This window comes from Anabrus simplex, chromosome 1, assembly GCF_040414725.1.
Source record: "Anabrus simplex isolate iqAnaSimp1 chromosome 1, ASM4041472v1, whole genome shotgun sequence".
NCBI classification, from domain to species: Eukaryota; Metazoa; Arthropoda; class Insecta; order Orthoptera; family Tettigoniidae; genus Anabrus; species Anabrus simplex.
In genome coordinates this window covers 668,126,221-668,151,717 of record NC_090265.1, presented here as the reverse complement: position 1 = coordinate 668,151,717, position 25,497 = coordinate 668,126,221, and the positions used below count along the sequence as shown (strand labels likewise).

Here is a 25,497-nt window from a genome sequence, read left to right as displayed (position 1 = left end):
TACAACCTTAGTTAACACCAAACCGTCAAATGACTGTTGGAGGGGTAAGTAAAGTTCGAGAAGCACGCAATTAACTAGCAACACAACTTCCGATTACTTACAAGATTCCTTTCCTTGTTACAGAATTACAACAAGATAAACTACTTAACAACTTTTAACCACGATCGTCAATTTACATCCCTTTCAATCATACCTTTTTAAATCTGCAATTTCAACTTATGGTCACCGACGTCAACAACAGCTATTTATTCAACAGCACTCGCCGTGGTCAAATGACAACAAGTATTTAAATTTCATGAAGATCGATATTATCCTGCTACAAGTACAATTATCAAATCGACGAGACTTTTGAATCTTTATGGACTCTTATCCTTAAGGGATAAAAAATTTTCACCAGACCTCATTGCAAAGAAATTTTCAAATTTAGTTCTTATAATTGAATTTTATCTAAGATGTTAGACATGCTACTTGTTTTAAGTATTTTAGAATAACTCGTTCTACCACAATTTTAACGTTTATCTCCTACTAAGCCCATGTTATTAAGGCATGATCAAAAGTTTATGTATTTTATGATATTCTAATAGAGTAGATTTAAGTTTGTGAAAAAAATGTTTCAGTAGTTCTGGAGTCATCGTTTACGAACATAACCATTCTTCGAGATTCAGATCTGGCTGATGATGCTCTGTAAGGGGGCGAAACATGTCCCACAAATAACTTGTCAATTAATGAAAATATTTTAAATGTGACAACATTATAATGTATTGAACAGGTGGATTAGAATAAAAACTTGTATTACAAATAACACATTTCAATACAGATTAAGACATCAGATTAGTCGCTTGCAAACGCAAGTGTTCCACTAAAACTCAGGAGCTGCTGGCTGGGGATGGAATGGCTGTGGCGGCTATATATAACAAATTGTATATGTACACCGATACTCTATGCAAATTTTCTTTGAAAATTGACACCGAAAAATGCAAGTGCGCTAATTATTTGGGGGTATTACACTTGAATTCCATTGTACTACATTTTTGTGCATGTCGTTGGTTACCTAGTTAGAATGGAGTTGGAGGGTAGTTGTGAATCACGTGTTAAGTTTGTCTGCAAGTACAAATTCTCATTATTCCTCATTCACAGCTAAAGGAAAGCTTTGCATTGTTGGAAATAACCCAGTGAGAAGAAAGTCTTTCAGCAAAGGTTGTATCTGCAACTGGCAGTAAAGCAAAATCGTGATGAATATGAGAACAAGTATGAGGACTCAGAGTTAAAGCGCGCCCCACCAGGCAGCGCTCGAGTGGGCAGACTCCACAGTACCTATCAGCTGGTCTTAGGAATGATTGCAGAGGAAACTTATTACTCCGTCACTGATAGGTATATACACTGTCTTTTAAGAAACAATGAGAGATTACGATTAAAATACCACAGCAGGATACAATGGTAAAAAACCATACGTGGAAATAAGAGCTACGGCCTTCATCACATGTTGCGGAAAGCACAGGTTACTGGAATGTACATATACAGATAAATAGCACATAACTCCCAGCATATTAAAACAAACACCCATGGACTATTTAAAGGTAATACTCTACTTACAAAGTCAATTTTGTCTGTTACTGGACTTTTGAAACCTTGCGTGAAGATTTGGCGGAAAATTAGGGAAAATGTGAGGCACTACTCCCGGACGTAATTTCCATCTCACATGAGAGAAATCCACTTCTTCACCATTCACTATAAAATTATCTGATTTTAACATCAAATCAGAGAAATTAACATAGACAAATTCTGCTATTACGCGTTAACTCGGTATCCTTCCGTGGAATGGCTCTGGCCCATTTTTCAAATTGATTTCTATCCTTTGGTGGCGAAGAACTCGCATACCATCAACTGCTCTACCATAGCCTGGCTTACAGCCACGCCCAAATCAGTACGGCATGCTGAACTATTAAATTAATCAAGTCACATAAGATACATGCTTGAAATACACAACACACAATTAACTGAGTTTAGGAACTGAAAGCAAAGAAAATTTAACTTCTTCGCTGAAATATCTCGCAGTAACGTTTCCTGCACTTTTCTATACCCGGCTTGATGGAACTACTGGAGCACTTGTTGAATAATCGCTTGCAGTGCTTGGAATGGCGGGACCGCAAACTACCACGCTATAATGGCAGAGTCCTCACACTTATATTCGTCATGGCAAAATGAAACTTGAAGAAACAAATGGTTCTCCCTGGGCGTTTCACGGCCAAAAGGCAAAGCACCCATACATTGAAAATGGGCTGTGCAATTATGTGAATGAAGAGAAACCATATGGATAAACAATTAGGCCTAACAAGTAACGCGTGTCGGTTAAAAGCTTGAAATCTGTATCCAAAAATGATCATGAGAGCGAAGATTATGACACATTGTTTTAAAATAAATCTATGTTTTATGTATGATAAATTTCTTATAAATGAAACACAAATTAAAGGTCATTTTAAATATTTTTTAAAAAATTTCCTCTCCTACAATATTAATGATATTTTTTTTAAGAAACTTTGTTTCTCAGGCAGTAATACATAGGGTATATGTTCAAGTGATAAATGTCCTGTATGTTTTTTTATGGACAAGTTGGTTTGTTGTAAATTGAGAGTACAGCATAATGTCCAGTAAAAAGTATGTCGGGGCCGATGACCTTCGATGTTAGGCCCCTTTAAACAACAAGCATCATTATCAAAAAGTACGTCTTTTTTCTGAACAGTATGTGTAGAGAAGCACCTAGAGTTAATGTAGTTAAATTTAAGCCCACAGATCCCTACCTGAAGGAAAAATGTCTTAGTGGGAACATTGAGGTTGTAGGGTTAACAATAGGTGCCAGAGGAACGATACCAAAATTTTTAGAGGATTCTTTGAAACTGTACAGAATTAAATTTAATATCAGGTATAGTTGAAAGGTTATGAGAGAACAGTGGTTCATTTACAGACAAAGATGGAGGGGGCTCGTACACTCAGACCCAGGCAACTGGAGATGGTCAACGATGATGATGATGATGATGATGATGATGATAGTTGAAAGGTACACGATAGTAAGCACTGAATTCTATACTGTCAGTTTACTTAATTTATGATTATACTTTGTCAGTTGGCAACCTCTGGTGAGTTGAAATTGAATAAAATTCTATCCTCTCCCTATTTTTTCTTTAATTAATTTGGTTTCCATTGAAACTAATTATCCATTTTAAGTGTGTAAAACTGTTAAACCTCATAAAATAATAATCACTTCCAACTAATTGATAAAGACTATTCAAAAATCGTTCTTTAGCCAAAAAAAAAGTCAAACTGCGACAACTTCTTTTGGTATTTTGTGCATATTTATGGTACAAATTAAGCGAGTGTAGTCGCTGTGGCTGTAGAGTCAAACTCTGCATTCAGGAGAAGGGTTAGTTGGAAATCCACAGTCGGGTGTCTTTAGAATGGTTCCTATTCATAGGCCACATCAGATTCATTCTACCTCCTTACCCAGTTTCATTCACCATCAATCATTTAATCTTCATTAGTTCTTCAACTGAGGTTGGTCACAGGAAGGGCATCTAACTGTAAAAACATGCCATATAATTTCATCTCTCCCCATCGTTAAGCCTATATCAGGAAATGAGACTAAAGGATAGATATATATGGTGCAAAACGGTATATATTTAATTTTTTTAAATAATTTGGCCTAGGATGTAAATTCTGTGCAATTACTGTTTTGCTAGTATTGTTGGGAGTATAGTTCTTATTTTTATAGTTACTATCTTGTAGGATTTATAGGTTATAATTAATAATAATAATAATAATGACTGAATTAATTACTTCTCAATAATACAATAGTATTCAGCTTTTTATCTTCAGTTTACTTTGCACAAATTACTGTAAAATTCATCAGTTTTACTTGTATTATTTCAGCAGCTAGTTGAGCCATTGATGGCCCACTGTTATTTTTTCATATGAATTTTGATCTTATTAATGTTCAAATGTCCATTTTCTCTTTGGAGGGGAAAAATTGTCTTGGTGATGGTGGTAATGCTCAGAGATTTTGAGTCTTCGTGTTTGGTGTTGGAAAGACTGTTTGACTCTGTCAAGAAATATTTTCCTTAGGGTACATTCTGTTGGTTGATTTTCTTGAAGACCAGACTTGAGAAAATTGTACAGCACCTGAATTATTGAAAACTATTAGTCGTTAAAAAAATATTGTTGCCTTTTGTGGTTGGGAAAAAAAAAAGCACTTAGTTGTTGAAACCATCGTGTACAAAATAGATGCCTATATGTTACAGAAACGTTAATCAACAGAAAACTTAACTAACTTGATTAATGAATTTTGTTGGAAACAAAAATTAAATTCACTTAGAAGTTGATGTTCATCATGGCTGTTACCATAAAAAGTGAGAGATTTAGAAGAATTTTGTCAGTTAGAATTTTGGGCAGTAGAAATCAAGTCATAAAATTTTCCAAAGATAAATAGGACTTGGGCAGTAGAAATTGCTACCGTTTGGTTTGGACTCTATAGATTACAATGAATCAATTAAATTAATGATCAATTAAGACATCAGAACATTGCTACACTCTTGCTGATCTTATAAAAGAGAATGAGCCATTCTGAATACGAATCCAGCAGTTTCTTCGTTTGTGCTAATATTATATTAATAGCATGCACATTTATATATGGATGATTTCATGCATCATATTTTAGCTTCCATTCTAAATGATACAGAAGTATTAACACATTCACTCCCATATCTAACCCTGCTCGGATTAAGTTTCACGTGTGTAACATACTGAAACCGACCTTAGTCGGATTTGAATTTGTGCGAACGTTTTATGTTCAAATGTACATTAGATGACACAGTATGTCACTTTGCTGGTAGATAGCGGGCAGATGAACATTTTGACTACAACTTGGGGTAATTTTGTGCATTGTCAGATGTGTGATCTCTGAAGTGCACGATGAATTCAAGTTATGCTGAATGATGAAACAAATAGTCATGGCAAGTAAAAAATCTTACTAGATCATCTTGTGAAGGTGTGCACTAGGACTGACTTAGTTAATTCCTTGTGTTACATGTTACCTGGCGAGTCAGCGCAACATCTAAAAATCACTGGGCTGCATAATTAAATACCTGTGGAGGGAGCTGGAAATGAATGTGTTAAAACCTTGATGCGATATATTCATATACTGGAGATGTTGTCAAAATCTCATTTTAGGTATAATGTGTTGTGAGATGGAACAATTTCTTTAGTGCATATACAAGGTGAAGCCTCCATGGCTCAGGCGGTAGCGCACCGGCTTCTCACCACTGGGTTCCATGGTTTAAATCCTGCTCACTCCATGCAAGATTTGTGCTGGACGAAGTGGAGGTGTTACAGGTTTTCTCCGGGTACTAGTTTTCCCTGTAATCTGTCATTCCAGCAACACTATCCGATATCATTCCATTTCATCTGTTGGTCAGTAATCATTGCCAGCCAGGCAGAGTGGCTCAGACAGTTAAGGCACTGGCTTTCTGAGCCTAAGTTGGCAGGTTTGATCCTGGCTCAGTCCGGTGGTATTTGAAGGTGCTCATATATGTTAGCCCCATGTCTGTAAATTTACTGGCATGTATAAAAACTCCTGCAGAACAAAATTCTGGCACTTCAGCATCTCTGAAAACTGTAAAAGTAGTTAGTGGGACATAAGATCAATATTATTATTATTATTATTATTATTATTATTATTATTATTATCATCGCCCGCAGAGGAGTATGATAGGCTTTGGCAGCCAGTATAATTCCAATCCTCGCTGCTAGGTGGAGGCCTGATTCATTCTGCCCCTAACCCAGTCAAATGACTGGAAACAAGCTGTTGATTTTCGTTTGTATACACAAGGTCATTGTGTCGGTCAGCAAACTGCTCTGAGCGACCCATGTACTTTTCAGCAATTATAAGACTACTGTTGTCATGGCAAAATGATTAATAACATTTAATTCAGGATATGTTAATTGATCAGTTACCTTTCATTGAAATCTGTTTGGTTCAACCCAAGTAGCACTTTTTGAGAGAACTAATGTAAGATACCTGCTGTGAGTGAAAAATATCAGGTTATCCCTCTACTGCATAGTGTTGCCATTAGGCAACATATAACTTTTCATCTGTGTATATGGATAGAGATTGTGGACAGAGGTGGTTTTACGGCACACCTTAAACTGTACAGTCAGTCAAACACACATACCAGTGTGCCTGTTTTTTAGTACGTATGATGACAAAACAGCCCTACAACCGAAGGTACTCCTTCCACCCTGTCAACATCCATGCGTACCAACCCCCTGTTTATTTCACATGGGCCCTCCCCATCACATTACCGCAGGCTTCAGAAGTACCTCTAGCTCAACCTCAGACATTACCGACCTACAGTCTTGCAAGTATACTTGTGCATTGCATTTACGTATCCATGGCCAGTAGGCAGTAATGTTGAATGTTAAAAGCTTAGAGTAAAAATTACGAAACCTGGTATATATATCACATTATGGCAAACATCACATACCAGTTTTACGGTATTAGCTTCAGTTAAGAATTGTTAGTAAATCTAAAACATAGAATGTAAATTGAACTTTAAAGCTTGAAATTTTCTTCACCAAACGGAAACGAAAAAAATTCATGCAGTAGAGGGTTATCTTTTGAAAGTTGCAAGACTTGAAATTGAGCCACCAAACTCTAAACTTTACAAGTTCTATCACTTTCCTTGTTACCATACGAGAAGATGCATTTTAGGAATATGTAATTGAAAAGCAATATTAGCTACTCATTTAGATTATTAGTTCTAGAAATTTATGAGCAGTGGTCATTAGCTGATGCTGCGTATTTGGTGATGCTAGAAAATGTTTCTATTGTATGGCCTTCGTTTAGTAAAATTGCTTTGGAAAGCCCAATTTGGTAGCCAAAATTACTTTTAGCCAGTTCCAGTTATAAAGCAAATTAGAATTTAAGTTTGTTCAGCTTTTTTAACTTACTGTGATATTTAAAAAAATGTTCTGGATACCTTGCAGATAATTTTTGGAATAGATTAGTGATAGTTTCAATCTTACAGAAAACATTAAGATATACAACATTACATAGTGTATGTACACACCTTTGCATGTCCATGTATATTGCTTGGTAATGTCCAGTGAACCTCTTCCTGGAGTTTGTTTTCATGCAGCTATTTGATCTTCCTGTAATTTCATACAGTTCAGCAGAAATGTGTGTCATGCTTTTCTTTTGGATGTGCACTTGTTGGTGATGGTTACCATTATTGTTGTTGTTGTTGTTGTTTTATTGTTTTGTTCTGGCTTTGGAAAGCTGTGCCTAAGAAGTCCTACATTTTTCATTGTAATGTATATTTTGCTATAAAAGGTCAAACATGGAGGTATTTTTCTTCCCTGTATTGAAGAGGATGGTGGCATATTATGGGTCGAATCATACTGTTTAACTTGTACAGTTCCCTTTCTCTTCATCACTGGCTGTTTGTTGAAGCAGTTAGTACTAAAAATTATTTTTCCATGCCTTGCCAACTTAAAAATGGTGACCTGCTGATGTAATCACTCGGTACCATATTTTATCTGTGATTGAAACTATGAATATTAAGCACATGGCTCATAATGTCCTCTATTTTTCTAAATGGTGGAAGTCTGTGGAAGTAAGTCTGGGGAATACATTAGGTATCAATTTTGAAAAATTATTTTTGCATTCTAATTTATTTACCAGTAGGTATACTTACTGTGGTAAAGTCCAGCAGTGTAAGTATCTATGTAATCATCCAAATTGTGGCAGTCAGATGGCTTCCATTTCAACAGCCAAGGCAATGAATGATTCTACTTAATGTTGATGATTGTGTGACTGGAAAGTAGACCCTTTTTCTGTGGAATTTGAGAATGAAAATGTTGTGCTTTTGTAAAAATTTACTCCATACATGTGACTTCTTAGGCTAATGCTTACCTGTTTCTGTAAATATATGTTATGCCATATGTTCTGTCTCTAGGGAAGAAGCGCTTATTTACTGCATTAGACTATAATTTTCGTACTTATTATTGTATAGAATATTGAGTTTTGAATGGTTCACATAAATCCTGAACATAATAGTTAACTGCAGTAGCTCAGGATATTTCGAAGGCCTGTATCTTGCACCAGGGAACTTGGTCATATTTACTAATTTGGGTATATCTGTTGATAGCTTTCTCATTCTTGAAGTTTAAAATTTTTTTGTCAGTATAATGCAACGTTTTGGATTTTAATGGCAACTCTTCAAACAGTGACAGGTGTGTAACTGAGGCCCCACCATGGGCTAAGGGATTTCTTTTTTAAATTCTTGTGATAGGCACACTTCCAATAATTATTGGCCAATAACTTTGTAACTTGGCTGAGGGACTGCTGCCCTGTGCTCTATACAGCAGTGGGCTTAGCTGATCAGCTCTGTCTCCCAGCTTGCTCATCTTTACAGGAAGATACATCCTCGTCTCTCCTCCTTTTAGTGGGATTGGCTCTGGTAGGAACATCATACCCTCTAGATGCACAGTTACTTTTTCAGTTTCCATATTATTTAGAAGATTTTTAATATTTTGGACTTACTTCCAAGCCCTAAATAAAGAAATAGTGTTTAACAACAAACATTCATCTTCTATTAAATACAGTTTGAATTTCTTATTTCTGTAGTTTATATTTCAGAAGAACAAGCTCTTATACAGCTGTTAATCAAATATCCTTTGTTTGCCTTGTTAGAAACTGAGTAGTGCGAAAGATAACAAAGTAATAAGTGGAAATTTAAAAGGCTTTGTCCAAAGGGTTGGTCGTCATATTTTAGATAGTTTATTATTTGTTCTTAAGATACATTGTAAGAAATGTATTCTATTTTCTCTTAAGCCATGAAATTAAAAATATTATCATGAACCTGTAACTGATTTACTGGTAGTCTCCTCGGCATTGAAATAAGCTCAGTTAGACAAAGTTACTGACAAATTTTAGTAGAAATGGTTACAAGTTGGAAACTAACCAAATTATTTCAAAACCTGACATCAGTACAATAGATTTTGCAGTGGATGAACAATTGCAATATCCAGAAGAAAAAAATTACACTTTGTAACCATTATTATATAGTAACCACCCGTGTGCAATGAAGGTTTGATGACGTAAAAGAAAAATTATAACTCTTGAATAAAGTACATATACTGCATTCTATTAAGCAGATTTAACCAGACTTTGCTGCAACAACTTCCATTTTCAAAATGTAACAAAGGAAAAATTTTGTGATTTCCTTATTCTGAAAGTGAAATTAGAATTTTGGAGATCAGCAAAGTAGTCCACAAATTCCTCTCCACAAAAGAGCATTAATTTGGAAAGTTGAGAACAGGACCGAGAAGTTTCTGGCAGTTTTCATTCTGTGTATTGTAAACCAGTCAGGAGTTCAATTTAGGAGCAAAATAGTGCTGAGAGAAAGAAGAAATTTTGAAATTCTTAATTTGTTCTCAAGCATTTGAAATAACTTGTGCAAAAGTTACCTATTTAAATGTTATATTTAAAGTTGGAAAAACCTTTCATATTGATGGAATAACATCATCTTCTCTCTTTTTTTCTCCATGAATGTTCGGTTCAAGGACTGTACAAAGTTTCTGGTTGGCATTTTACTGCATGTTTTATTTTATTGGCTCACTGTGGAAGAGACTCTTCTATTTTCTTGGGTCAGAACTTATGGCATGGTGGTGTAGCTTTGTATATGGTGTCTTGAGGTGTAGTTGGATTATCTGACCGAATTATTTAAGATTACGAGAATTTGTTTTAAGAGTAAGACAGAAAACAATTGAAGCTGTATGTATGGTAGAACTCCCTCATATCTTGTTGGGGGCCAGTTTTAGATCCTGCTGTTTTACCTTTAAATTAGACATGAATTTCAGAGCTTCTGAATTTAAGTATCCGGTTGTTCGATTAAACTGCTGCAATCTTCAATCTGCACTGAGAAAGTCATATGAGAGTACATTCCTAGGTGGAAATATTTGCGATTACTATATTATTGTAATGTCTTACAAAAGGATCAAAATTAGTATTTTGATTCCATAATCTCATTAATGTAAATGTTATTTCTTTATATACTATCATAAATTTCTTGTAACAAAAGTGAAATGCCAGATTGTCGGTTCATTGATAATTACAGATATTATTCCTAATATTCTTAATAGAGTAATCTTAATATACAGTAGTCGACCCATAGACAGTTCGTACAATTACTTAGTTTTTAAAAAAAATGAATGAAAGAAATTGTCAGGTCAGATTTTCGAGCTACAGCTCTTCTGTATAAATGGTGTGATGTGATCGTGTTCATCCCTTCCTGGTGCTTGTCTTGCTAACCCTGGGCTTATTGTGGTTTTGTTTGTAGATCTCAGTGGTGATGCTGTGAAAGGCAGCCCGAAGAGCTGGACCCAGGATAACATGGAACTTACGGGTACATACATACTTTGCAGTGCAGAACACACACTGCCTCTAAGGGAATTCCTTTTGATACTCATTCTGATTTCTTTCAGAAGTAGGCAGTGAAACAGGCAAAGGGGGGCCTAAAACATGGACTCAAGAAGATATGGAATTGGCTTTGGATGCTCTTCGTAATCATAACATGAGCCTCACAAAGGCATCAGCAACTTATGGCATACCTTCCACAACCTTATGGCAACGTGCCCACAGGTTAGGAATTGATACACCAAAAAAGGAAGGTCCAACCAAAAGTTGGACAGAAGATAATTTGAATAGTGCCCTAGAAGCTCTTCGAACTGGTACAATATCAGCCAACAAAGCTAGCAAAGCATATGGTAAGTTTGACATCCAAGTAAATTGCACCCATTATTTTCTAGAGTATTTCATGTCTCAACTAATACAATATTTTTTTATAACTAAGGAAAATATAAAACTTGCGCAATTATATATATATTGCCAAGCGGAGTGACAGCCTGTTTTAACTTGCTATGGCTATGGACCCAAGCTCTGCATTCAGGAGAAGAATGGGTTCAAACCCCACCCGTCAGCTGTACTGAGAATGGTTTGCTGTGGTTTCCCATTGCCACTTCCAGGCAAATGCCAGGACAGTTCCTAGTCATAGGCGACAGCAGATTCCTTCCACCTCCTCGCTCAGTTTCATTCACATCATTCATTTCATCTTCATTAGCTGCCTCTGTGGATCAATGGTAGAGTGTCGGCCTCCAGGTCCCAAGATAGCGGGTTCAAACCCGGCAGAGGTAGTCGGATTTTTGAAGGGCGGAAAAAAGTCCATTCGTCACTCCATGTCATACGGTGTCAGCATGTAAAAGATCTCTGGTGACAGATTTGGTGTTTAGCCGAGAAAATTAATTAAAATCTCAGCCATAGATGCCCAAGAGTTTTGGTTTACTCGATCTACCATCTAGTAGGCCTAGAGTAAAACGGAACGTCGAAATTGACGAGCAGACAGCCAGATGGCGTCAAATCGAAATGTCACACGGTAGCTGAGGCCATATGATGATTATTGTTGTTGTTATGTTATGATTATTATTGTTGTTATTATGTTGTTATTATTATTATTATTATTATTATTATTATTATTATTATTATTATTATTTCATTAGCTCCTCAACTGAGATTGTCATCAGGAAGGGCATCCAGCTGTAAAAAATCTGCCATATAATTTCATTTTGCCTCATTTCCGACCCCGTATCAGGAAACAGGACTAAGAGGCATGATTGGTTAGTCTTTCAGAAGCAGAAGTACTGTATATGTGGTACCTGCACTTTCGATTAATTTTATTTTTAGAACATGTCATATGGGTATCTGACCTCGAATGTATAATCTCATTAACCATCAAGGATATTTGAAATGCAGTCCTTCTCTTAATTTTTTCAGTATGAATTTGATATCCATATCCTGACTATATCTTGCAGATCATTCCAATAAATAACTAAATCTTTCATTGCAAAACCATGAAAATCTGAACATTTTCAGAAAATAATCTATGTACACATCCTGACACAATCGGAAATTGGCAACAAATTCCTCAGTTCTTGAGTACAAATACAGCTGAAAGGAAGGAGATAATTATCATTCAGATTTCTGAGCTAGTTAATATTCGTAGATTTAGCTACTCTTCACAAATAAGAGTGCACTCCCATGGCATTTCAGTGCATATTTCTGTTGATCAAAACCATAAATAACTGAAGTCATATACAGAGACAGTAACATAAAAAACACACAATAGGATGTGGGAAGAGGGAGCATGTTAATGTTCGTCCTGGTCTCCTCTTCTTCTGTCATAATGTAAAACACTGTATATTTAAGGTTATTGTAATCAAAAATGTTTATAAATTTTCAGTTTCAGTTTGACTTGCAAGATGTTTAATTAGTGTAACATCTCAATGTAGTGTTTCTTGTGAACTATGCCAGTGCATATGGTGTTTTAACAGTGAATTATTTATAGTGTTGATCAAAAGAATTATCCACTGAAGATGGCTTTAAAGAAGACAAAACCTGTTTGTTTAAATAAGGTATTAAATAGTGCTGATGGATGGTATAAATATTAACATTAAATTAATTCATCAGTATGGTTGAATATGTAAAATTGTTGAAAATAAGCTTGTTAAACTTGATACATCTGACAATTTCCTACTTATTGATTTGTATTCCTTTTCAAAATTTACTATGTTCCTGTTTTTACAGACCTTCATGTAATAAGTAAAACTCTTTCAAGAATAAAATTATTGTGTCCACCTATTCAATACAAATATATTTTATTAGTGATTAAATTCTACATGAATTATAAACAGTAATTCATGTAGAATTTAATCACTGTTTAAAATTCATGTAGAATTTAATCACTAAAAAATATATTTGTATTGAATAGGTGGACACAATAATTTTAATCTTGAAAAAGTTTTACTTCCTGTATCTTCAATATGGAACAAAATGAGATTAGTTACTTGTAATTTCATGTAATATACGGTATTATTAGGCTAGCCACTTGCCATCAGAACTTTTTACTAAGTTTGAGCAGAGTAATTACCTGTCAGATGGTCTTCAACATTTGAGGAGAATATTGTCAGTTCGGATCTTCTTTTTGTATTCCTCTTTTTTTAAGTAGATCCCTCTCGGTGGTTTGTGAAGATCTTTATATAGACTGAGGAATCGGATATTGAAAGCAGGGGTGATGTCATTTTGACCAGAGTTGCTAATTCTACATTCTTGGCATCATTACTGTGTTTACTTGCTGTGTTTGCTGCTAAGTTTATTGTACTTTTACCAGATGAGAGAAATGGAAATGGATTCCTGTTGGTGGCTTTCGGTTATTAAGGAAAGGAAAGTCCACGATGTTGTAGCCCTGATGGTGGGCCGTGGCCTACCGACTGTTCGCCGCTCAGTCCTAAGTCTGCCTACAGATTATGGGGTGACACGTGATCAATGCAGCGAATCCTCTCGGCTTTTATTTCTTGCCTTTCGTTTCTAACCGCTGTCTCATTGTTCTTGTCATTTGAGTGGACTTTGAACCAGCCCTCAGATATGAATAAAAATTCCTGGGAATCAAACCTGGGACCTCATGGTAAGAGACAGGCTCACCACAAGACCACAAGGGTGGCAAAAACAATGAAAATCAAACATGTATGCTTAACAGGTAGACAGTAAGCAATTTACCCCCTGTGGGTAGAGGCGAAGATGAAGAATACACCCACGATATCCCCTCCCTGTAGTAAAAGGCGACTAACAGGCAACCAAAGGATGACGACACTAGAACCACGAGACTACTTGTGATTAGTACCATTACGTGCGGAAAATTGTGGGTCGACGTTACTTGCGACTAGTACCACCTTGCAAGGAAAACCATGGCTCTACGCTACATAGAAGCAGTGCCATTATGCGAGAAACACTACGGGTCTGGGCGTTGCTTGTGATAAGTGTCATTGTGTGTATTCCACTGCCCGGTTCCACTGTGTTCAGAATGGGCCTGCATTACCTATGAGAAAAACTTGTGAGAAAAACCATGGATCTATGTTACCTGTGATAGTAACCACTGTGCGAGTAAAACCATGGGTCTGCATTGCTTGTGATTAGTGCCATTATGTTTGAAACACCACGGGCTTGTTACTTGTGAGTGGTGCAATTGTGTGTGATGAACCATGGGTCTACATTACCTGTGATTGGTACCATCGTGCCAGAAACACCACGAGTCTGTTACCTGTGATTAGTACCACTATGGGAGGAACACCCTGGTGTTCTGCTTTACCACTGATTAGTACCATTATGAGGGGCTGGTGACCTGCGATTTTGGACCTCTTTTGATAATAAGGAGGCCTATCTTCCCAGTAATTAAGGCATTGTGAATTGGATCCACTGATGGTTTTTGTTTCACGATAATTTTTTCATCATCAGTTTTAGATTCTAGTCGGTTGATACATTTTGAACTGCCATTTCTTGATGGATACAGTACTTTTGTATCCATCTCTTGGTACAGGCCAGAGTAAAGTGTAGCTTCCACCGAAGTCCCAGTCTCATCCATGGCTATGACAATATGGAAGCTGCTGGGGTATGGGTGGTGCTAAGTAATGACATTCAGAGCATGACTAGTGCATCTGAGTGTTATGGAAGGTGTTGCTCATAGGGTCAGTCGTGCTGCAATAGCACTTTCTGACCCAGTGAGGAAAGCAATGGCAAACTACCTCACTCCTCGTCTTGCCTAGTACGCCTCATTTTGGTGCTGCCATTGGTTTTTGCGGTTTCCTTATAACCGCATAACCTTTGGTGGTGCTATTTGAGGATCCAACCAGCCTCTGGGCTGCTGACCTAACAGACAGACAGACAATTTTAATTTCATTCACCTCGTACAATTAGAGGTCGATGACCTGGCTGTTAGGCCCCTTTAAGCAACAGTCGTCGTCATCATCATCAGTAAGCAATATACCAATCCAAGTTTCAGTTGTTTATTCCTCATAAAATCTGGAGGAGAATCCTTTGTTGGCAAGTGGCTTTGCTGAGCAAATTTTTGTTAGAAAGGAAAAAAGTTAAAAAATTAAAGAATATTTTCTCAGGAACTGCAAGGTACATTATTTCTTGTTTACATTGTTTCTTAGGAATTCCTAGCAGCACACTGTACAAAATTGCTCGACGAGAGGGAATTCGCTTAGCAGCTCCTTTTAATGCTGCACCTACAACATGGAGTCCTGATGATCTGGAGAGAGCTCTCGAATCAATCAGATCAGGTGCATCGTCTGTACAAAGAGCATCAACAGAATTTGGCATTCCAACTGGTACCTTGTACGGTAGATGTAAAAGAGAAGGCATTGAACTTTCCCGTAGTAACCCCACTCCTTGGTCAGAAGATGCAATGGGAGAGGCTTTGGAGGCAGTGCGGGTTGGTCAGATGAGCATCAACCAGGCTGCTATTCATTATAACCTGCCTTACTCTTCCCTTTATGGACGATTCAAGCGGGGCAAGTACGAAGCTGAAGGGCACCATCCTCCCGAAGAGCCTGGTCCCTCTCCACCACCACCACAGATCATGGTTGTCCCTTATCAACAGCCTCCTCCACATAGTCAACACCTTCCTCCTCAGCATCATTCTCCTCAGCAGCAACATCCTATGTACCAACACAACAGCTGAACACCACTTATATGAGACTATTACTGTCTGGAATTTTTAGAGTTCTAATTGGCCTGGCTTGTGCAGCCAGAGTGGCTAGCAGATGTGTTGGCACTTCATCCATACAGCCAGTTCTGTTGTTGTTGATCAAGTGGAACCAAATTTATTATTTGTTCTAGATAATAATGTTGCACGACTGGCTGGTCAAGAAAGAAAAGGAGTTGCTTTGTGTAAGTATATGTGTACGTTGAATGGGGAGATAGATATACAGTATATTGGACAGAAGAAAGAAAGAAGGAAAGAATGAAAGTTGAAAAGTTATATTTAAAAGAACTAAGCAGTGACTGTAACTGGAATAGCTCCTCATTGCTTCATATATGGTAGTGTACAGGATTGCACATTTTAGTGTATTTCCTGTTGGATGTTTGAAGACTGGTAGATCTCCCTGTTTTCTTTCAGTACAAGTTTACAGTACAAGTCACTCTGTTAATATTTTTAGCAATGCAGCAGAGTTTACACCCTCTGGGAGTGGAAAATCTTAATATTTAAATGTTTGATTTATTTTTTATTTTACAAAGAGTTAAGATTGAAATATTGAACTCTCCAAATCTTTATTACTTTTTCTGCAGCATTGGGGAGTGAAATGTTTGCTTGGATTGTTCGACTGTGATAGAATGGCCAGTTGTAGAACTGGTGGAAGTTAGGTGAACTCTATGCTGATTAGTTCTAGATGGGTGTTCTGTTGGTGAACTTACGTGCATTGGAATTATTTCTACATTCCATTCCAAAAGTTATTTGATTAATCTTTCATAATATGTGAAAAAAATTGTCAAAAATGTGAAATTTGTGAATTATTTTTAGATTAAGAAATTATAAGCCTGAGTGTGCTATATGTAGTATAGTTTTAAACTTCACATGAGCTTTAAAATTTCAATCCAAGAAGTGGCATTCATATTCTCCATACAGGATGTATTCCTTTTTGTGTGGGTTCTGTTTGATCTATTTCATTTCTTTTAATGGTTTTAAAGCAGAAGCGTTTAATCCAAAATTTTGACTTAATTTCAGCAGGATTTGTAATACTGTGAAAGCATGTTTGACTGGAGTAAACTTTCCCTGGAATTAAGTAACACAGTATATTAAAATCACATTTGTTTTTAAGCATTTGGAGATATTTTTACAAGATTCATTGTCAGTTTTCTCGTCTAGCTCCCGGAAAATGAAACTAATTAATCAATACAGCTCCCCCTGAGTTGGAATGTTTAACACCTTTCCATTTTCCCCTATCCAACCACCATTCTTACTCCATAATTATGTTCCAGTCCAGGTTTCTTCTAAATATATTCTTCTTGATCATTTTTAACTACCTTAGCTTGGGTCTTCCTCTTGCCCTCCTCCTTTCTATCTGGGTTTCCATCGTACAATTAGGTATCTTTCTTTCTTCCATTCTCTTAACATGTCTGAACCACCTAAGTTTATTTTTCTCCATTCCAGTCTCATTTCCTTCCTGACACATTATTTCTTACTCTTTCCGTGCTCGCCTTTCCTATCATACTTATTACAAATTTCTTTTCAATAGCCTAGGTTTTATTCTTCTGCCTTTTTGTCAGTATCCAGGTCTCAGCTGCGTAGGAGATGAGATTAACTTATTTAAATGTAATCATGGAATTCCTACGGTGAATAGATTTCTTGTATTCTCAGTAGTAAGAAGATGGAATCTCTAGTCACAAATTTAATATTATAGGCAGTTGTTTATGAAAAATATGATGAAGGAAATTGACTACTGCCACTTCTCGGATTAAATCCTTCCATTTCAGAAATCAGTCCTTGCCTGTTTAAAATTAATCAGCAGCAGTTGTATGGCAAAAGTCTGTGCGTGGTGTCAGTGTCCCATAGTCCATTTGTATCTGATAGTATTACCATGTGGAGATATTTGATTTGCCATCAAAACAGAACTTTTTAAGAAAGATTGTGATATGTTTATAAAGGTATGATATAATTCTCTATTACAAAGATCCTGTATAGTATATGCAATTATTTACTGCTGTGTATGGTGCTGTTCTTCACTAGTTTCTGTCATCTGTGGTGATCTCTTGGAAGAGTAGGAGGATGGACAGTATATCTAGTGACTTTTAAAATACACAGTTTCATTTAAAATTACCTGAATAGACTTTATCATATGTGGCAAACTTTTATCAATTTTCATTTTCAGAATTTCTTTAATTTTTCAGCCTGCACATAATTTTTATAAAAGAGATTTCTTCAAAGCCTGCCCATATTGTCTTTTATTTATATATTAATTAAACATTAATAATCCCCTTCTTGTCATCATTTTAAGCAGATTTTTTGCTGATGTAAAATGTTCAATTAAGATTAGTCAGATTGTTTAATTTCAGATTGGTGGCTGAACTGTTTTGTCTTTTTTTCAGTAGATCGGTGCAGTTGTTTGGGCATTGTTGTGTATCTTCCTGATTATATGTACAGACAATTCAAGTCTGTACATTTCTTTGATTCAGGAATCAAACATTATTAATTAATGCTGTAGTTGATGATTGTTATGCCTTTTCCACTCTTCTTTTAATTTTGCTATTGACAGGTTGTATTTTTAAATGAGTATATCATGACAGTATGGCTTTGTTTTAGGTGATAAATTAGAACATCAGTTAAATGCCAATTATTTTTTTCTCTTTTGCATTATATTTTCTCCCAGAGTGTTGACATGTCATACATTTTAAGTTTCATGCGTATTAGAATTTTCATTTGTGTACAGATTTTTTTAATTTGATAAATATTTTGTATTTTATCATAATTTTGTTACAGTGAATGTTAACTGTGGCCCTATAATGGTAATTCGAATGCTGCAGTCTTTATTGTAACAGTGTAATTTTGTAATATATTTTTATTTCTCCATCATTCACGTCAACCTTTGTGTTTAATTTATCCTTCTTTTTTTTTAATTCTTGAATGGCCTAACTCCTTCAAAAAGGCTATGTTAGCTATATTGTTGAGATAAAGACTTTACCATAGACAGAAAAAACTGTTGGGTAGCCAGTATGGATTATTCTCTATGTTATGAAATGAAAATTGTCTCTAAGTCATTCCACTTGCCTCCTAATCTTGTTGGGTAAACTAAATACCAGTAGCACAGTCATTCCTCAGGGCAAAGCAATGTCTTCACAAAAGATAAAGTTAATAATATTTCATCTTGTTTCATATGGCACCTGGCCAGAGAGATAGTGTTGCCCTTTAGGTAGCCTGCCCCACCTCTAAATGAAAGGCCTGTAAATCTTAATACAGCGACTGGCATTTCTTCAAGGTAAATATTAATAAGAGAACACGAGTGTGTGTCTTTGGAGCTGTAGAAATGTAAACATCTGCTGTTGTATTTGGCATTAATCTGAGATATTTAATACCATAGGTCTAATATGCCAGGTTGCAGCAGCAAAAATTATGCATTGTGGGTTATTTATACGCCGTAGTATCGTAACTTTTTATCAGCTTCAGTATTGAATATATAATTTACAAAATAACAACAACATATTTTGTTGCCAAGTGTAAAATGCTTACAGGCATCTTCAAACTTGTCTTTTGAAGTAATGGAATGAAGATGATTGATTGAGGCTCAAAATGCAAACTTTCACTTCTTTGGTGCAGGGAGTTTTGGATAGATGCTGAAGCCTTTAAGTTTCATAGTGCAGAGAATAAAAGATCTATTTTTCCAGTTTGCTGTATCTTGAGCATACCCTTCAGACCATTATAAAACCATTGGTGTTTATACAGACGTCCTTCAAGAGACTTTGCATTGTAGTACAACCTTGATTATCTGTTTTAGTCTGTGGAGAATATTGCAACACTTGGTTGTGAAGAGGTTGCAAATAAATCACTACACAAATTTATGACTGTTACTGCATATAGTGATTCACTCACCCTTGCTGCATATAGTAATGTACTCGCTCTGCTCATAGAGCTGTGGAACCTAGGCCTTTCCTTAAAACTATAAATAAATTTGGCAAAATGCAAAATACTTCTGTCAAGGAAGGTGAAAATTTTAAACCTTGACAGAGAGAGACTGAGTTACACAATCAAATGAAAATTCACAGCCTGTTTCCAGTCATTTGACCGGGTCAGGAATGGCATGAATGAAGCCCCATCTAGTGGCAAAGATAGGAATTGTGCCGGCTGCCGAAGCCTGTCTCATTGCTCTGGGGCAATGATTAATGAATGACAGATGAAATGAAATGATATTGGAGTGTGTTGCTCGAATGAAATATGACAGGGAAAACTGGAGTACTTAGAGAAAAACCTGTCCTGCCTCCTCTTTGTCCAACACAAATCTCCCATGGATTGACCGGGATTTGAACCACGGAACCCAGCGGTGAGAGGTTGGTGCGCTGCTGCCTGAGCCACAGAGGCTTTACAATCAAATAAATAAATAAACAAACCAGTTTAAAATATTGTATATACGTGATTAAACTGTGCATCCTACTTAGAGAGGGGTTATTCTAAAAACAATCTGTTTTTATTTGTATATTATTCACAATAATTTATTCCTAATTTGTTTCAAAACAAAGAATCATAATTTTTGGATGTTCTTTTAACAGCAAGCAGTGTTAAACAAAAACATGATTTGAAGCCTGCGATGTCTTAATTCCAAGGCTGTAACTAGAGCTTTTAGCTGGCACAGTGTCACTTGTAACAACGTATCGGTATTGCCGCTTTTCATTTGCATATTTTCTCAGCCATTTTTGAGCTTTGCTTTCTAACCGCTAAACATCTGACAATTGCTGTGTTTTCTTGAAGTAGAGTTTTGTGTTTTCATCAGCCCCACATACAAATTTTACTGAAATTGTATTTTCTTCTTGGTGCACAGTTTCCAGTCCTGCATGTTATTCAGAAATGTGAAACTTTTTTTTTTAGCCATGAAAGAGCATTAACGAAAACTTGCAATCATAATCAGCCCTTCTCTTCTAACTACGTGACTTAACACCATGCGCAGTGCCGAAGTGTTATGGAATTTGTGTATTTCAAGGGTGTTAACAACTAACCCCATGGCACTACAGCCCAAAGGCTTGCAGATTAAGGTGTCGTGGCTCTCTGGACCGGGCCCACTATCTGACCATCAGATAGCTCCTCAGTTCTAATCACGTAGGCTGAATGGACCTCGAACCAGCCTCAGATCCAGGTAAAAATCCCTGACCTGGCTGGGAGTTGAACCCAGGGCCTCCGGGTAAGAGGCAGGCATGCTACCCCTACACCACGGGGCTTATACTGAATAATATATGTACTTGCAACTTGCGAAAAATGTCTACTGGCCGGCGTATTCACGTATATACCAGTTTAAAATATTAACTCCTTTTCTTGTGCTGAGTATTTGCAAAATGGATAATCTGCGTTCCTCTGTGTCTTTCTTGGTTCAAGATATCGTTTATTGAACATTTTCTGGCACTCACAGGTTAGATTAGGAATCCTCTGTAGAGTGATATTAATTCAGAGATGTGAGGATCAGTGTTAAAGAAATGGTACCAAAAGTAAAGAAAATGTTCTGTTTTTCTTTTCGACCAAGCTTTATCAGCACTCCATGTAAGAAGGCTGTCACCATGTAAAAGATCTCTGGTAAAACATTTGATATTTATCCAAGAAAACCAATTAAAACTCAGAACCATGGATCACCCAACAGATCCATTTCTCTGCTATCTGATAGTGTAAAATGGATATTATAAATCAGTATTTAAAAGAAAAAGTTAGTTCTGGTATGCAGAAATCCACATTTGTGTGAAAAGTAGCTGTGCTTATTGTCTTCAAATCTCCGGAGCTAATGACCCTAGTATTCCTACGACTACTTTTGTCACCATGTGTTTTCTCGGTAACGTTCGCATTGAAATTTAATGGAAACGGTATTAGTAAAGGAAGTTATAAAATATAATAGGCTTGCATGGCCAGTATCATTGATTTTGTAATGCTTGTTCCATGTGGGCCACATCCTTCTTTGTAAATGTTTAAGGAAAAGCTATGTAAGCAATTGCTAGGAAATCTGCCACCTGGGAGACAACCCTAAATTCTGATCATAGATGATTGGTTAACAGTATTTGTGGTGTAAAACGTTTCAGCAGTATAATAATGTTTCTACTTACTGGCAAAATATTATTTGGTTTAGAAATGGAAATGAGCAATAATAATAATAATAATAATAATAATAATAATAATAATAATAATAATAATAATAATAATCAGGGCTCAAAATCCAAGGCACCAGGTAGTCATAGCGTTTGGAAATAAGTCTGGTGCCTAGGTATTTTCTGATGCCAATTATTTTTACCCACCAGATCTCATTTTTTTAATGTGGATGGATTAAAAACACATTATTATAAATTTGTTGGCAATTAATGATATTCCTTTTTTAATATCCAATTTATATTACGTTGATTTAAAAGTTCAGTTTGCCGGGCTGAGTGGCTCAGACGGTTGAGGCGCTGGCCTTCTGATCCCAACTTGGCAGGTTTGATCCTTCTCAGTCCAGTGGTATTTGAAGGTGCTCAGATATGCTCGACTCGTGTCGGGAGATTTACTGCCACGTAAAAGAACTCCTGCAGGACAAAATTCCGGCACCTCGGAATCTCCGAAAACCGAAAAAATAATTAGTGGGGTGTAAAACAATAAAATTATTATTAAAAGTTCAGTTTTGCCTTGAATGCCAAATATATTTAATTATGTTGAGTCATGAGTGTGCATTTACTAGGTTAGAATTGTAGTACCAGTTCTTCTCTTCAAGCTGACAAAGAAGCTTTGGTGGAAGATGGAGCAAAACTTAATAGGAAAGGTTGAGTGAACATAACCTTTAAACTTGCACCTGGCCAGAAACGGAGGAACTAGAGAATTTTCAAGTAAAGGAAATCAAAACATTGGCGCAGCATTCTGGGTTCTACCCTGAACTTCGAAAAAGTATAGCGAAGTCGTATAAATGAATGCTGTGAATTCAAAGTGCTTTGCGAGGGGATGTTAAGTGAACTTCTGAGCAAGGTTGTGTCAGAAAAGAAGAGTTCAGATTTTAGGCAAGCTGCTTGGTCGATGTATGGCTAAGTTTTAATGAGTTTTGTCATATAACACTAAATGAATCACCAGAGATCTGAAATGCTGATATCGCACAACACAGAGTGCTGAATGAACTTTTTTCCTCCATTCTGGAAAAAAAAAAAAAAAAAAAAAACTGATTACCTTTGTCGGGTTTGGACCCGCAATCTTGGGATCTGGAGGCAGACAGTCCATCACTGAGAGAGTTTTATCAGGACTGTGACAAGGAGACTGTTTATAGATGAATACAGGGATGGAAAATTCCTACCTTGTCCCAGCAGTTTCAAATGAATCACTATCATAGAATAGGATAGAATATTTGAAATGTTTAACACTGTAAATATTGTCAGTATATTAAGACAGTCCATTAATCATTCATCTTTTTTCTATTCTTGTATAAAATTAACCATTACTTTTGGTATCATTACTTATATACTGACAGACATAAGGTACGACATATTTGCAGCAATTACATATGGGAGTAAATTTTACAGTGGAGATATGGCACAACAGGTAGGTAACTTGAGAGGTAATACAGGAAAATTTACTCTTGAGAAAAAAAAAGTGGGGTGGTTTTTTTTTTTTTTTTTTTTTTTTTTTTTTCCAGAGAAGACGCTAGCCACCATTTACATTAAGAAGGAATGAAATTTGAATAATGCCACAAACAATGACGGTGAGCTACTATATGGTAGATATTGCCACAGTTTCTACTAGATTTTTTTTTTTTTTTTCTGTTAATTTTGTCACACTGTGTAGGAAGTGTGTAATTGTCCCAGCTCTTACTGCCAGTGTACTGTATATAGAAAGTATTCTTAAGATTGATTATATCACAGTCAACCACACTGTATGCTTCTTACTGAACAGTGAAATGTTGTGCCTTGTACCAGTCCTGTAATATGGATTTTATATTGAAAAATATTCAACAGCATATAGGTAAGGATTATCCTTGAATAAAATGTTCCCATCACTTGTACATTTTTATTCATATTCATATTCATAAGTCTTAATGGATTTTGATTTGTCATTATGCCATTGAGAAAATTCCAAAGTTGGCAAGGTCTGGTGATATTTCAAATTCTAACTAGAATTCTTCCTTTCATTTTATGAATGGTTTGATTAATGGGAGGTCTGTGTATTATAGTTTCATCTATAACATTTTAATATTTTTAATGGGATACTTGCATGTTGGTATGGTTGTTTTCAGTCGGCAAGTTTACTGAATAAAATAAACTACCATTTAACTTCACACTGTTCCCTCTGTAACACTTGAGACTTCCAAAAGTTTGTAAACTAAACTCTTGTCTTCATCCTAAGGTGGTGCAGCTCTTTTTCAGGGACACTCCCAATAGAGATGATCTGCATGTACCATTTCATCCACATACCAGCCCTCCCGCCATTCTTAAATTTCTGGTAGTACCAGGAGTCGAACCCGGGCCCCAAGGACGTCAACTAATAACACTAACAGTTACTCTACAGTGTCTTAATTTTGCCAGAATAGTATCATTTTAAGACCGTGTGTCTGCAAAAAGGAATCTTCTTCAGAACGTCGCGTGGCCATTGCTAGGTCTTCGGCTTTCTTAGCCGGATTTGCTGCCCCTTTCATGTCTCGTCTAACTCCTCATTCAAGCTCCCGAGGTTGTTGATTGAACTCCCGCTCGCCTCTTTTCCCAGCACCCTTAAGCAGGATTGATAGTCTTGGATGATTCGGGAATAAAACTCGGGGGGCCTCTGTGGAAGAGCCAGAGACTATATCCCTTCATGAAAGGATTGATATTTGTTTTAAAAACTAATTTAGTAAAACTTCAAAATACAAATTATTATTTAGATGAAATTATGACTAAGAGCGCATTGACAATTTTGCAATATAACGGTAACAACTAGAGTTATTAGGGAACGCACGCGAGCGATTGTTAAGTTGGTCGATTTGATATTCTGCATGTTGACACAGATTTCAGACAGTCCAATGCGAAAGTGCGTATAGCCGAGCGTTCATTCGTCCACGTCACCTACCTTAATATCCTTAAATTTCTCTTCACTTGCAGTGCACTCACGAACTACGTTCCGTTATGTTTATAGGTGGTGATGCTATCTTGTTCCAGCGTTTTATTGAAGTTATCAATGGACGGTCTTGTGCAGTTAAAGTAATTGTTGAGGGTACGATCTTACAAGATTTTCTTCGTAATTACTTTTTCAGTATTGAGCACTAACCACTGGATATACTGATCCGATGATTTACCTCTCCTCGGGCGCGATTAAACCGAACGGACGAGAGCAAAGTCGGTTCGTGTGTGCTCAATTATACCAGTGTTCGGCCTGTTAATGTATCGTGCGTTCGTCAAACTCTCCCACATTTTATATATATAAAATAAGAGTTTTGTCTGTACATTGCTCAGAATTACTGTCATGTCCACAGTAACAAGGAAATGCACTTTTTACTCTTCCGTAATTTATGTATGTATGTATGTATGTATGTATGTACACGCATCACGAGAAAACGACTGAAGTGAATTTAATGAAACTTGGTATGTAAAGTTGGGTGATGAACCGCTACAATCTAGGCTATAAATTATTTTATTCATGCTGAGTGAAATGGTAGTTTAGGGGAAGGCCTGAAATTTAATTCTCAAATATTGATTAGTGGTCGTATCGATAAATACTACATAACTAACATAACTTTGGTTATGTAGTAAGTTAGTAGTAGTAGTAACGTAGTAAGTTATTAAATTTCCGATCAATTATGTCTTATACATTGTTACCGCACCGCCTATAATCAGAGATATTCATGAATTTGGATTTTTGTTACTAAGTCCATATCAGCGCTGAGTCACGA

At 36.4% G+C, this 25,497-nt stretch overlaps 1 protein-coding gene across 8 annotated transcripts in view; it reads left to right on the top strand.

The window, feature by feature from the left end:
• Window positions 1–16,553, top strand: part of LOC136857296 (protein bric-a-brac 2) — a 142,327-nt gene extending 125,774 nt beyond the window's left edge. For 3 of the 8 annotated variants that reach the window (XM_067135840.2, XM_067135837.2, XM_067135838.2), the window contains 3 exons: window positions 10,392–10,457; window positions 10,537–10,818; window positions 15,094–16,553. In XM_067135840.2, coding sequence (XP_066991941.1) covers window positions 10,392–10,457; window positions 10,537–10,818; window positions 15,094–15,623 — 878 coding nt within the window. In that variant the 3' untranslated portion in view covers window positions 15,624–16,553. The remainder of the gene's footprint in view (window positions 1–10,391; window positions 10,458–10,536; window positions 10,819–15,093) is intronic. The other 5 variants (XM_067135841.2, XM_067135839.2, XM_067135843.2 and 2 more) reach the window with 3 other exon arrangements.
• Window positions 16,554–25,497: the final 8,944 nt, after the last annotated feature.